The sequence below is a fragment of the Pipra filicauda genome, unplaced genomic scaffold (genome assembly GCF_003945595.2).
Source record: "Pipra filicauda isolate LSUMZ 115617 unplaced genomic scaffold, ASM394559v2 scaffold622_size210553_pilon, whole genome shotgun sequence".
Classification (NCBI taxonomy): Eukaryota; Metazoa; Chordata; class Aves; order Passeriformes; family Pipridae; genus Pipra; species Pipra filicauda.
In genome coordinates, this window is record NW_024104779.1 from 175,893 (window position 1) to 190,047 (window position 14,155).

Genomic DNA, 14,155 nt, shown 5'->3' on the forward strand with positions numbered 1-14,155 from the left:
GATCATTGACAGAATCAAGTCTAAACTTCCAAATTGTCCACTTCCCATCCCTCTATCCCACATCTTGACTTGTGGCTCTGTTACTAGAGGCCAGCTCAACTGCACAAGAGACACTGATAATTTCATCAGTCAGTTTAACAGGGGAAAATTTGGCTTTTTAGCATCCAACAATTTCTTTCAGAATAAACAGATAACCAGGAATGGTTCACAACTCATAGGGTGGAGGAATTTCTCTAGGTCATTCATTAAATCCTTCCTGCAAGGGCACTGCAGATACTAAACTAATGTCGTACTTAATCTTTAGCATAATAAACCAAGTGCAACTAATCACACCTATGTAGAGGTATTAGAGTGACATGTGGAATATCAGGCTCAGTCCTTAGTCATGGAGAAAGAGGTCTCACTTACTGCCATAAAGTACAACACACAATCTGCTGAACAGATGGTCTCAAAAATAAAAGTAATCCGTCCTAGTTCTGCCCCAGTTGCTCCTGTCACTGATGTCGGAGGTCTGTTAAACAGAGAAGGGACAAAACATTTACATGGTGCTCTCCAGACAGGCAGCAGTCAATCCTTCAAATTCCTTTTGGTATGCTGAAACAACCAAAGTCTTGTCACAGAAAATCTGCCCTTGCAGAACAACAGAGACCAGGTTTCACAGTGGCTCTGCACTGGGTGTCGGCTGCAGCAGGGTCATTTTTTGAGTGTCTGAATTCTTTATTGTACAGTTCCCTCCTTCTAATAAATACCTAAATTTGACCATATTTGTAGGGAATTTCATTACTAAAATGCATTAAATATTTCAAGTGATTTACACCATTTAAGTTGCATCTACCCTCCACTGATGGGGGATGCTTTTCAGGAGCTTCACACAAAGCAGAAGTATTCAGGGTGCCCCCCCTGTGAGGCCACACGTCAAATCCTGTGTCCAGTTTTTGGTCCCTCACTACAAGAAGGACATTGAGCTGCTGGAGCATGTCCAGAGAAGGGCAATGGAGCTGGCAAAGGGTATGGAGCACACATCTTATGAGGGGTGACTGAGGGAGCTGGGGTTGTTCAGCCTGGAGAAGAGGAGGTTCAGGGGTGATCTTATCACTCTCTACAGTTTCCTGAAAGAAGGTTGTAGTCAGGTGGGGGTCAGTTTCTTCTCTCAGGTAACAAATGACAGAACCAGAGGAAATGTCCCCAAGTTGTGCCAGGGCTAGATATAAGGGAAAATTTCTTCACTGCAGGGGTGGCCAGGCATTTGAACAGGCTGCCCTGTGGTGGAATCACCATTCCTAGACGTGTTCAAGAGGCATGTGGATGTGGCACTTGGGGACTTGGTGTAGTGCTGGGTTAACAGTTGGACTCAATGATCTTGGAAGTCTTTTCCAACCCTTATTATGCACCTTTAATTTAATTGCTGCTTGCCCATACTGTAAATTAAAAATCAGGGTTTGCTCAGTGGGTGTAAGAAGTCACCAACTCCCTCAGCTGAAATACAGCAAAGGAAGGCTGATGTTCCTCTTGCCATACCTTACCTGTCTCATTATTTTGCACTCGATCTGAGCTAGGAGTCTAATCTCACTCTTTTGACAGAGGCACAACCACCTCAAGCAGATATTTCACTCTGTCCAAGGGTTCAGGAGAGGTGGGATATCCCATTCTCCTGCAGTACCTTCATCTCCTCACTGACTCTAGGGGAAGCACAGGCTGTGCAGGCTGCCTGGAGCCACAGGGCAAAGTAACTTGGATTTCACTAAAACACTGAAAGGGCGGGCTCCAATATCCACCCCACGGCAGGTTTAGCTGGTTGCTTTGGAACAATTTAAAACCAGAGGGATAGGAGTATCTCTTCTCAGTTTCCAGACAGCCAAACATCTGGTATCTTGGAATGAAACAAACACTGCTAAAAACTAAGGTCTTACACACTTGTATGCCTCAATGGACTGACTGGGGACTGCTTGGAATAAAATCCAAGTTTCCTCTTGTCTCTCATTCATTACATTATTCCATTTCTGAAAGGAAAACCCAGATGATTCCAGAGGTAGTGTGAAATAGGTGTAAGAGACAGAGATATACAAGAAATATGTGGGAAAAAAAAAATCCAATTCCTTACTTAAATCCCGGGATGTGCAGGTTCAAGATAAGATAGTCATTGTCAGAGCCTCCTGCCCCACTCTGGATGTGATCACCAGCCACCTCCCAACCTTCATAGGACAGAAAAAGAACAAAATTTCGATAAATAGATGGCAAAAAAATCTATCTTAGCATAATTTTTTAAGCAATTCTGTACTTCAGTGTATTTTAAAGATACCTGGTATAAACTATAGAGCAATATAATAATGCTTTTCAACGAAAAATTTTAGCAATTGCATGAACTGCTGATTTTACAGGCAATTGTCACCTTTGAAATCAGCACAGCAATTGAAATTCCCTGACCTGTGCTGTGCAGCTCAGGGGGGATGATCCATCTGATATCTTCCAGCCTTAAAACAGATGAATCAATGAATCCGTGTGTTAAATGTTAAGCATATACTTCAGTTCCCTTCTGCTCAACACACATAATTCAAAGCTTGAGTTACATCAGTCTGACAGGGTGGATCAGACAGAGGAAAATCTGTCAGAGAAGGCTGGAGGTGGGAGAAGTCCCAAATGGGATCATTTTCACCGGTGAGCTGTGACTGCTCTCTGCTGCAATTTTAGCACATGTGCAGAGAGAAAGCTCTGAGTGCTAAATGAACAAAATCACAGACTTTAATTAAGTTTTCCAAAAGAATTACGTATAACCTTGATGGGCGTAGTTATAACAAAACACAAAATGAGATAAGTGAGGGAGAAGTCAAATAGTGGTTTTTTTCAGTGGGGATATGAATGTATCTGAAGATGCATTAAAATTTATGTGCGATAGGTCCTTGGCTGAGGGGACTTCACACAGGCTGCAACTCCTGCCCTCTTCTGGTGTACGAGAGATTTTTCATTTCTTCTTTGTGATACTGTGACAGTGTGACACTGAGTACAGGAAATTTCAAGCCTGGTGCAATTAAAGAGAAGGGGGGAAACCGTGTTGTGAGTCATGCAGCAAAGAACACACTCATTTTGATGGGTGCTCCATTACAGCAGTGATCCATGCAGGAGAAAGGCACACAGCAACACAGGAAGTCGGGCTCACCGTTCATCCCATCGCATTTTGAGTTGCCAACATTAAAGCAAGATGTCTTCATGTTGCCTGGCAGGATGTTCCACCACTTGTACTCAAACCCAAGGGCTGGTTCAGTCCCAGCAGGGCAGGCTTTGCACTCTGCAGGCCAAGAGGGCAGGAAAAGGATATGACATGGCCAAAGCGCCATGTTTTAAAGAACATAGTTACTACTTTTTTACTCTCTAGTGCAAGTAATAAGCAAAGAAAATAATTTATTTCTTTGTAATTAAACAGTCAAAGACTTATCAGGACCAGAAGAGTGGAAATGAGACCAGCATTTTATTAATTGTAGATAATAAGTGGATTGTAAGTAATCTGCAGCTGGCCTCCAAACCTACATTTCCTTTTTAATGGGTTCAGCTGAAGGTTTGATCATGCTGGTAAACAAGAATTCTCACAAAATGCTGTAAGGGACAACTGAGCTAGTACATCTCAGAAAAAACAAGCCAGAATTAAGACTAGACAATGCTGGCAGGGTACAAATATGACAGTGCTTAAAATGAGGTTTTCACAGGAGAGAACTTGGCTTGAGCAGAAGAATGGGTAAGGAGGAATTACTGGCTGTAAAAATTCTGATTCCCCGCTCAAAATCCCTTAAAATAACTCTCAGGATGTTTATATCATCCAAGAAATGAATACAGAACACAGCAGGTCAACTTAGAGCAGCAATCCCTGATAAGAAAGGACTTATGGGAGAAAACAGATATCCAAATCCCTCTCTCCAATGTTATTAAACAAGTATTTTATGCAAAATGAACTCTGGCTTCTGATGATGTGTCATTTAACTAAGTCACATGCAATCAGACAACTGTTTTTGGGGACACACACAATTTTTTTGCAGACTCCTACCCTGCATCCCATCCGAAAATGTGCCTGGTGGGCAGGGAGTACAAGAAGATGAGGCGTTGTTGTAGAAGCCAGGATTGCAGGGTGGACAATCCTGCCTCTCTCCTGAAGGAGGTAGGGTCAATGCATCAGGGAGATCCTCTCTGCAGATCTTGGGTTCAATCCATTTGTACATGATCTGAGTCTGGAATGAGAAGATACTGAGCTCACACTGTGTGCTATGAAGCTTTAGGACTAGACGCACCAATTAAGGTCTCCCTTGTAAATTAAGTCAGGGTATTCCCAATGACTGAGGCCAAAACAAGACATTGTACATCCAGGACAATAAAGGGAAGGTTGGATAAAGGAAACAGAAGTAATTGGGTTCACAGGAGATTCCAAGATATCAGACCTTAAGAACAAAACAAAAATGTGAAGCTTAAAATAATTACTACTGTTCATTCCTATTTAATTAGTAAATATCCCCATAGAGACATTTCTGAGGAAAGTCAGATAAATAATTCTAACAGCTGCAAAAGCAATCTCTGCATTTTTATTGCAATAACACAAAATATACCTTCTGCATTATAAATTGGGAAGGCATCTGTTAGAGAACACCACAAGTTCTGCATTTTTTCTCCATACTGGCCTGTTCTTTGAAAAGTCCTCAGTTTCTCTCCAGCCATTTTTCACCTACTGAGCAAATGCCAAAACCACGCAGGAGCTCTCCCAGCCCCTCTCCAGTCCCTCTGCATCACCTAAGGAGCCATTTATGAACACTTACATGAGTCAGTCCATGGTGTTACCATACACAGCAGTATGGCCTGTCTGTCATCAGCTCTCTCTGAGAAGAAGGTTTAGATGAGATGCATCACCTGTGAAGCTGGGTTTCAAATTTCATCTTACTTTGGGTCTATCTCTGAAAGGGTTTTATATCTCAAGATGAAAATTAGTTGAATTCCATAACTGAGAAACCCAGCTGGCGACAGTGAAACCTGACCACAGCTCTTGCTCTGGGTAATTCCACCCTTTGGTCCTAGCAGTGCAATCAGGGATCCTTGAGGCCAGAAGCTCAGGTGAGCAAGATTTCACCTTATGAATTTGATCCAGATCCCTTGTCATCTCGGGCATTGAGCTGCTTGCACTCAAGGTTAGCCCTCTGATAACACAGAACACTTCAAGAAGTATCAATCCTCTTTGAAACTGTTTCAAAAAATAAGCTGGGAGGAGTTTCAGTTCAGACTCAGGCCTTGGCTCCTGGGAGCTGCAATTAAACTGAGGCTTTCACACTTCATCACTGCCTGCACTTTTTTGCAGCCCTGCCTGTACCAGGTCACGTACCCTGGCTGACCCACATCCTGGCTGGCCCATGGACACAATGTCCCAGCTTAACATTGGTCATATCTCATCACTATGGACTTGTTCGGCCACCTTGGCTCAATCTGGCCGCTGGCACTGGGTCTGCTTTGCCCACTTTGCTCAGGCACTGAGGGACTGCTCCTGCTGTCAGAGTGGCACCTGTTCCTATGGATCGGCCTCTGCCCTAGGTGCTCCTGAACTTAAAGGATTTTCTGGAGTATTGCTCCAGAAATGCTTCAGCAGCGTCACGGTGCCCAACGTTTAAAACGAGAAGGCTCAGAAGCTGGCAAAGCATGGGTGGTTGCCCAGAGCCCAAACACACTGCACACCACAGGAATCCTACTGTGTCTGAGCAGTGAGAAGAGGGTCAGAGGGTCTCCGCAACCATGGGGTGAGGGTCTCTGACATTGAGGCTGAAACAGTCAGCCTGGGATTTTTAAAGCAGCAGGTAGATGAAAAGTCAAGAGGAGTCAAGTGCCTCAATCTCCTGAGTCCCTTTCTACACATGGAGTAGGACATGAGGGAGACAACAATCTAATCTAATGTCCAATGAAAATCCTGGCTTATTTTAGTAAGCCACGGAGCAGTAGGCTGGTTCTTTATGGCCACTGTTCACCCGAAGATGGCCTGCACGATCAGGCCCTCTCATTGAGCTGCATCACACGGAGAGATAGATGGGGAGTACAGCAAACTTGGACCAGTTTTCAGAGCTGCAGAGCATTAAGCAGTGAGAGCCACGAAAAGGGTCAACAGTAGGAGCCTATTCAGTGCCAGGGAGACTTGGATCACACAGAGCACTGATAGGTAATCCGCAGGAGGTTGCAATTAAAGCAGTACCTGGGGGTGTAGCAGCGAACACCATTGCTAATTTCTCAGGTCATTAGAGGCAGTTAACAGAGCAAGAATCAGTGAGTCAAGACCAGGTTGCAGAGCCTGCCAGCTCTTGGGCTAAACTCACTGATGCTTCCTTATTAAAGCACACAAGATCTCAGCTGAATTTTGGAACTGACTGATAAGGAGACTCCAAAATACTCCATCCTGCTAGCAAATATTAGGCCAGGAACATGCAGGTGCTAGGGGTTTTTACTGCTTACAATCCCATTCAGGTCTAAGAGAATTGGGAAAGGAAAGAGACAAGCAGGTCTGACCATGTGTTCACACCTCTATGAACTTCTTATACTAGTAAACAGGAGTTTCTTCTCCAAATTCCACAAAAATTCCCACTTGATTACAAGGACAAAGGGCAGGAGAGCTTCAAATCCAGGCTGCTCTGCCAGCAGGTTCCTCTGTGAGATGAGATACCCAGCGGACCTAAAATCTCTGAGTGAAACAACCTCCTGAGAGTGCAGGTGATATGAGGCATGGCAAGCACATTACCAGCAGTTAAGCTCTGCTGCTGCACATGAATACTCACAGGCTGTGTATACAACATTATTTCAACAGATCATGGGCCCTTCTTTGATGTTGAAACTGAGGGACATGACACATATTATACCTATGCAGCCAAACACTCTTCCATTTGAAATAGGAATGGTCATATCCAATGATCCTGTGCCTGGGCACTGCTGGGACAGGGCAAGTTATCACAAGCCCAAAATATGCCAGGAAAGATTGCTAACAACCATAGAGCCAGGTTTATTCTGGGACAGTACTTCACCCAGTGCTCCAACCAGCATGGAAGCATGGAAGTAGCACCAGTGACCCCGTCAGACTCATCACAAGTGCAAGGAGCTTATTGTCTCACAGCAACAGATCCCTTAAGCAGACCCATGACAGGCAGATTTTCACAGAGAGATAAAGGCTGGAGAGAAGGCAGCTAAAGGAAAAATCCTAAGCTTCAGAGAAATTCAGTGCTGGAAAAAAAATTGGGAAAGTAACTGGGAAAGGGATTCCTACAAACCCTACCTTGTTTTCAAATCCAGAAGTAGCGGTAAGGTCAATGAGGATAAAAATAGTATCATGCCTTCTACTTACTTTTCCTTCCTTATCACATGGGGTATGGATCTGGAAAAAGTCTTTACTTGTGCATGGAGGACGCTCTATACATGCACTGGATCCCTCATCTAAAAAGAAAAGGTGATCAACAGCATATTAAACTATCAAATAGTCCCTGGAAACAAACATAACAAGCTTAAAATCTGGAGATTAAAGTGAGTCAGCAGAAAAATACAAAACAAGTATGAAAAATCAAACTCTTAACGGAGTCTGCACGAACATTACCCTGAACTGAAGTGGCAGAAGAAGGAAAATACCAGCTATGCTTGTGCTGCCACAATGAAATTCATTGATTCAGTATGCCCAGGAAGAATTATTAGGAAGAAGTTCTTTACTATGAGGGTGGTGAGGCACTGGAACAGGTTGCCCAGAGTAGTTGTGTATATCCTATCCGTGGAAACAATCAAAGACAGGTTGAATGGAGCTTGGAGCAACCTGGTCTAGTGGAAGATTCCCTACCCATGGCAGGGAGGTTGGAACTAGATGATCTTTAAGGTCCCTTCCAACCTAAACCATTCTATGAGTCACCCAAACCCTCACCCCAACCCTTCACCTTCAAGCAGTAATTTGTGCAGTTTGCCAACCATGGGAATATGTTCTCACTCAATAAGGAACAAAATTACTCCAACCCGTTAGAAACTTCCTTACAACACTGGTCCAGTTCTTCCTTTTCTCAGATATTTTTGCAATATTTCCTTTCCCACTGTGAGTATGGGCACAGGTCCCAATCATTTGCCATAATTGGTGATAGCAGGTTCTGTTTGGTAACATATTCTTCAAGGAAACTAGTACAAGGGAGAAAACTGAAGACATTTTGACTGTGAAGAATAGATTAAGATCATGTTATGTGATGGTCACCAGCTAACCAGAGCTGGGAATGCAGAGGACTTTGGGACTAGGTTTTGCAACTAGATCACCACATCTTCCAAGAACAGCCAAGGCAGGGACAAGCCAGAGAGAGTATTTAGAAAGGACATTCGTCAAAACGTGTGAATTCTGAAGGAGTGATGAAGCAAATTCATGTCATCACCAACCGATAACACAAGTTACCACGAGAGGGCACAGCACAACTGTTAAATCCTTCAGAAGCACGGTTGCCTTCCAGGTCATAAAGATCTCCATCCCTTCATGTTAACATGGATGACCTTATCCAAGTTCGACTGTGGTCCGTTATGTATATGTGCCCTCTGCATATTTTGGGAAGTCCCACGTTCATTTCCCCCTTGCATATCAACTGGAGACTAAATTTCATTGTTGTATACAACCATTCTCACACCTCAAAAATCTGATGACCTCATATACTCAGACCCTCCTGGTTTTGCTTAACCCACTTTGTTTATGTACCTGCATAATACATTTCTTCTTTACACTTGGTGCACTCTTTAGCTCCTTTCTCAGAATAAGTATTTCGTGGGCACACCTGGCAGCCAGATGCACCTGGTTTGTCACTGAAGGTACCAGGCTTGCATGAAAAGCATTCAGACGTATATGCAACTCCTGTAAAGAAATTAAAACACTGAAAGAGAGAGGTACACTCCATAACTGCTGCCTACCTGCTTATGGGTGAGAGCAAGCCAGCTGCATAAAACAGCATAAAACCCACAGACTTTTACCACTTGCTTTAGACACTTTGGCTTTGCTGACTCATAATTTACGTCCTTAATCTTTGTTCCTCAATGTGAGTCTGACCCATCTAGGAACTTTATATGACACTCCGAGTTTGATCACACTTAGAACAGGACCAAAAAAGCAACTCCAGATGAAATAAATAATTTAAATATTAATTTAACTGTCAATGTTGTGATATATATCCATTTATCACTGTTGAGAGGCTTACCAATATCCATGGTCTTTCTATATTACATTAGAGATCCCCAGCTTATTATTTTCTCTCTCTATTTGCTAGGCCAGTCTTCTCCACTAGATGGCATCATTTACCAGATAAATTAATTTTTGAGCCTTTTTCTGACAGCGTGAAGTTTTGCTGTTCTGTTTTTACACTTTAGAGGAGCAGACAGGGGACAAGAGGCTAAAAAAATTCACTTCAATGCTCTAAGTACACCAGTAGAAATAGCACTTGGCAAACAGTGTGAAGAAAGAGTGAGATAAGACATAAAAGACAAATAACTCTTACCTTCAATCGTGATGTTTTTCACCAGAACTGGTTTTACTACTTTGGAGCCCATGAGAATCCCTGTTGTTCTCCAGTATAATATATTGCTACCTGATTTCAGAGTTACCTGCAATAACACATGTGACAGTTATCAGACATCCCCTCACCAAGGCATTTTTTAATTTCCTACTTCCACTACTCAGATTTCTTGCATCCTAGTAGTGATCCTGGCTTTTCCTAAGCTGCTTAGTGTGTCAAGAGGTAATGGGGAGGGGCTGTACAGACATCTCTGAGGAGAGTCAAAGTGAGCTTTATAAAAGAGTTTCTCAACACCCAGTTTTATGGAAGAACACCAAGAGCTGTTTCTGACCTTGTTGTAAGCAGAATTTGGAAAAAGCTGTCCCTGCCTTTATCTATCTACCCCTGGCACTTGGGAGCTTTTATCTCTAGCTCTATGTTCAGATATAGTCAATCAGTTTGTTTTTAAAGCCTCGAGATACGCTTTCATAAAGAAACTCAACACGACCCAGAGTTCAAAAATCGAGGCTCACGAGTTTTGTTTAGAGGCTTTAAAAATCAAGCTCTGCCTGCATCTAACACTACAGCATTGTGATCAGTAAGCCAGACACAAACCAGAGCTGGCCCCAGAAGCAGTCCCAACTCTCCTGCTCGTTTCTGACCCCGAACAGCAGATCAGATACAGAAAACAACCTGTTTTCCAGCTGCCCTGGCCCACTTGTTTTTGTTGTGTAGTTCAGTAAGTGGCTGCCTGTACTGGCATGGGAAGGGTGGTGGCATCATGGCTGGGATAAGGGGCAGAAGGAAGGCAGGAGCACTTCTTTCAGCAGCAGTGTTGATGCTTTCTGCCTTCAACTCACTTGTGTAACTACAGTGTCGCTCTCATCAATAAAAACAGCAGGTTTACCAAGCCCCTACCTGTCCTGCAAAGCTGTACCACAACTACTAGGCCAGTACAAGATGCCTATTGCCAACACAGTGATATTGGCCTGAAGGTGCTAATTTTCACACAGGAACAGGGATAAACTCTACCAGCATAAGAGTCCAGGATAATGTCATATACAGCAGTGCTGTACAGGTCTGGAGTGACCACGATTTTTGTTCACCCAGGATGAAGAGTTCAGAACTTCAGCAAAGTGGAAATACAGCCTGTTTTATCTCCCACACCCAAGCAGTTACTATCCAGGGGGGCAGAGGAGATCTGGGTTACCACAGGTAACAGCAGAACTGGGACCATGTTGAACCAAACATCCTGTTGTGTGGGGTAGAGGCATCCAACATCAGCTCTGGTATAGCAGGACTTGCATGCTGAGAGCAGAGGCTGCAGCAACCACAAGACTGGGCTCAGAGAAGCCACCGTGACAGGATTTTCAGCACAGAAAAAACCCTTCAGGAGCGCCAGAATCATCATCTCACCTAGCTCACGTGTCTACATTTCAGCCAGGCATCTCAACAATCTTCATAGCCAGTGAAGACACCTGCATACCTCAGATGATGAGCTCAGATGGCACCATCTCCCATGCAGACTCTGTCTACACCCCTCAGCTCACCCAAGTCCATGTCCTGGATTTGGATCTATGGCTTAACTCATGCCCCTCATCCCTCCTCACCCAGATCTCCAGACTCCCGATGTAATCTTGCATCTGAGTGAAGAGGCACTGCCAACCTGAGCTGGCTCAGGAATATGTTTTCTCCTCCAGGAGGATAAGCAGACCATGGAAAATGGAAAGCATGCTGCTGCCTATGCCCATAGAAGCCTTTTTCTTCTGGCATAATGTCGCCTATGCTTTACCTTTGCTGATGTGGCTCTGGGGACAAGGGTATGGTGGTTCAGTGGAAGCCGGACCTCAGCTAATGAGCTGGTCTATACATGGTCTGTCACAAAGCAAACCCAGCCAGCTGGGTCACAGGTCAGCCAAAGGGTTCCTGCTCCTGACATGGACAGTCTCATATCCATGCTGCAGGAGTCACCCTAGTGCTGCCAGCTTGTTTTTCAAACACATAAGTCCCTAGAGAGCAGAATCTGGGTGCAGTCCAGCTCTTCTGCACACATTTGAGAATAAAATGTCTGTCCTGCTTGTCTCCACATACACCACGTCCACTGCTCTGCTGAGACACAGGGAATAATCTTGTGTTCTCATGAGTAAACAACTGTTGTAGAAGATTTCAATTACAGCCGTGCAAAGTGATTGTGGCGTGCAGATTTGCATAAATCTATTTAGCCTCATAAAGCACTTGATTCAAAGCCCAGGGAAATCAATACAAAGTCTTGCCTCTATATCATTTGCTTTGGGATCAACTCCTTGGGTATTTCTGTGACTTTTCTCCTCAGTACTAGGAAAGCTGTGCTTCTTCAAATGCATTCACAGAAGCCGGCCCGTGTTTGGTGTCTGCCCAGTGGAAATCACAGACATTTATAAATGGAAAAGAAACTTCTTGAGGCAATTTTTCATACACTTACAGAATGAGAGCCCCATTCTCCGTTGTCTGTGAGCTTCACCCACTTGTCTGCTGTGGACTCCATCTCTTTGCACTGGTCATTTTGTATCTGTTAATAAAAGCACAAGATCAGTGACCACAGTCAGGTGCATCTCTCTGTGAGCATAATGACTGCTGGGAATTAAAAGACAGCTTTGTTCCTCTCATCAACATATTTAGGACACCAGTTGCCTTACCTGTGGCAAAATAAACCCCCAACTTTCAAAATCTGCTAAAGTTTAATAGTACCTCCAATGACCACCTCTGACGTAGATGGCAAAAAAAGCAACAGGAGGAGATCTCAGACTTATCCTCTCACTGTCTGGTCAGACAAGAATGCTGAGCATCATATCTTGCCTGCTTCCTCCTTCTCCTGAGCCAACCAAGATTTAATTCTCTAAAATCCAGAGGCCATGGACTTCTAAGTCAGAGGGGAAGTAGGATTGGATGGGCCAAAGCTAGAAGAACTACTTTCTCTGCAGTGAATATCTCCTGTGTCTTTGGCCCACTGCCACCTGACCTAGGGATGAGAGTAACATTATCAAGGGAGAGGCAACATGCCATGGAGAGTTTGTCCTGGCAGAAGTGTGAGGTTGATTGTCCCTCACCCAGGTCCAGGGCAGCTCAGAAGCCTTTCCTTACAGCAGCATTTGGGACACTTCTTGGGACACATTTGGGATGCATAACCCTGCATCCTACAAAGCATCTGTACACTGAATTCCCACCTAGATCAACAGCACTGAGCAAAAGAGGTGAGAAGAAGCACCTATGTAGAAGGTAGATCCCTAATTATTTTGTGGAACATGAGCTACAGCATCCTTGTGTCATGGTTTCCATCTGCAAAAATGAGGTGAGAACATATAGTCTCTTCTCACTAGGTGTAAAGGGCTTCAATATGTAAGAAGAACCAGGGAAGGGCAGATCAAACACTTCACCATTTCCCAGTAACCTGCCACTGAAGAGCCGCTGTTGGGAGCTAAAGTGCCATTTTTAAATATATTTAAGCACAAAGACATGCTGGGGAAAAAAATTGACTTTTACAAGAGTGTTAAATATGGTTTCCCTGAAATACTAAGACTGACTAGGAATTTATGGGTGTTTCTATAAAGGACTGCACCACTCTGCAGACACTGCTTTTTGAACAAGGAATGATAAATTTAGAGGAGGTGAATGAGTGGGATATGGATAAAAGCAATAATCAAAAAGCCATTTTCAAAGCCAGCCCTCAGAGAAACAATACATCTGCTCCATTGCAGGAGCAGATCTGTCAGTCAGTCAAGCAACTGGAGCTGGGATTCATAATCCTGGCACATTCATGTGACAACAGAGAGTACATTTGCAGCTTTCTCCCTATGAAAGAGGCAGAATAGTCTAATATAAAACTGAAATGGCTAACAGCCTTGCCTGCACTATCTGTTATCAAAGTGCAATAGCAATCTATCACACGTAATTTTGTCCTCCTTTCCCAGCTCTACTAAGAGTAAGGATACTTTGCACTTTTCTCCAGACTTCAAGAAATATTAACCAACATCAGCTAAGACTTCTCACTCCTGTGGGGTACCATGAGTTGTGTTTTTCAGATAAAAAAACAGAGTTTGTCAGACAGATACAGAGGCAGTAACAGAGGAGACTGAAAATTTCCAGTCATCTCCCTCTCTGAGTTGTCCTCCCGTTACATTTTTTTCTGTCCCAAATGACAGGTACAACATGACAAGGACAGCAATACAGGTGTCAGTGGAACCTTCCAAAGCACCTCAATAATGTGGGACATATACACCACACTGCAGATACTGGCACTGGGAACCCTCTGGCTCCCCGGACCACAACCAGTCCATCCATGTGGGCAGACCAGGATTGCCTTCCCCATTCTGGTTGCTGCTGATCAGACTGCTTTAGCAATCTGGGTACAGCATGATGCAAGCCCAGTCAGGCTGCTCCCAATTCAGAGCAGAGCTGATGATCCCCAGCCCCTTCATTTCACAGTGCAGATGCATTCTCAAAGCCTAATTTCTACTGCAATTCCTGTGAATTTCTCCTGGTTTTCTTTTCGTCGTAATTACTAGGACACGAATTCACCTAAAATCAGAATTAAGGTTTCCACATACTACTACCTCGGAAGAAGTCTTTTTAAACATTAAATCCCTTTTTAACATCTCAAGTCAAACATCCCCAAACATGAAGCA

General features: G+C 43.8%; 1 protein-coding gene across 1 annotated transcript in view; it reads right to left on the bottom strand.

The window, feature by feature from the left end:
- ELAPOR2 (endosome-lysosome associated apoptosis and autophagy regulator family member 2) overlaps window positions 1-14,155 on the bottom strand; it is a 50,337-nt gene that overhangs the window by 19,238 nt on the left and 16,944 nt on the right. Inside the window, exons 4-11 of the mRNA XM_027748921.2 lie at window positions 11,956-12,042; window positions 9,498-9,603; window positions 8,708-8,860; window positions 7,343-7,431; window positions 4,034-4,214; window positions 3,155-3,283; window positions 2,102-2,192; window positions 409-511 (exon numbers count right to left, since the gene is read on the bottom strand). Coding sequence (XP_027604722.1) covers window positions 409-511; window positions 2,102-2,192; window positions 3,155-3,283; window positions 4,034-4,214; window positions 7,343-7,431; window positions 8,708-8,860; window positions 9,498-9,603; window positions 11,956-12,042 — 939 coding nt within the window. The remainder of the gene's footprint in view (window positions 1-408; window positions 512-2,101; window positions 2,193-3,154; window positions 3,284-4,033; window positions 4,215-7,342; window positions 7,432-8,707; window positions 8,861-9,497; window positions 9,604-11,955; window positions 12,043-14,155) is intronic.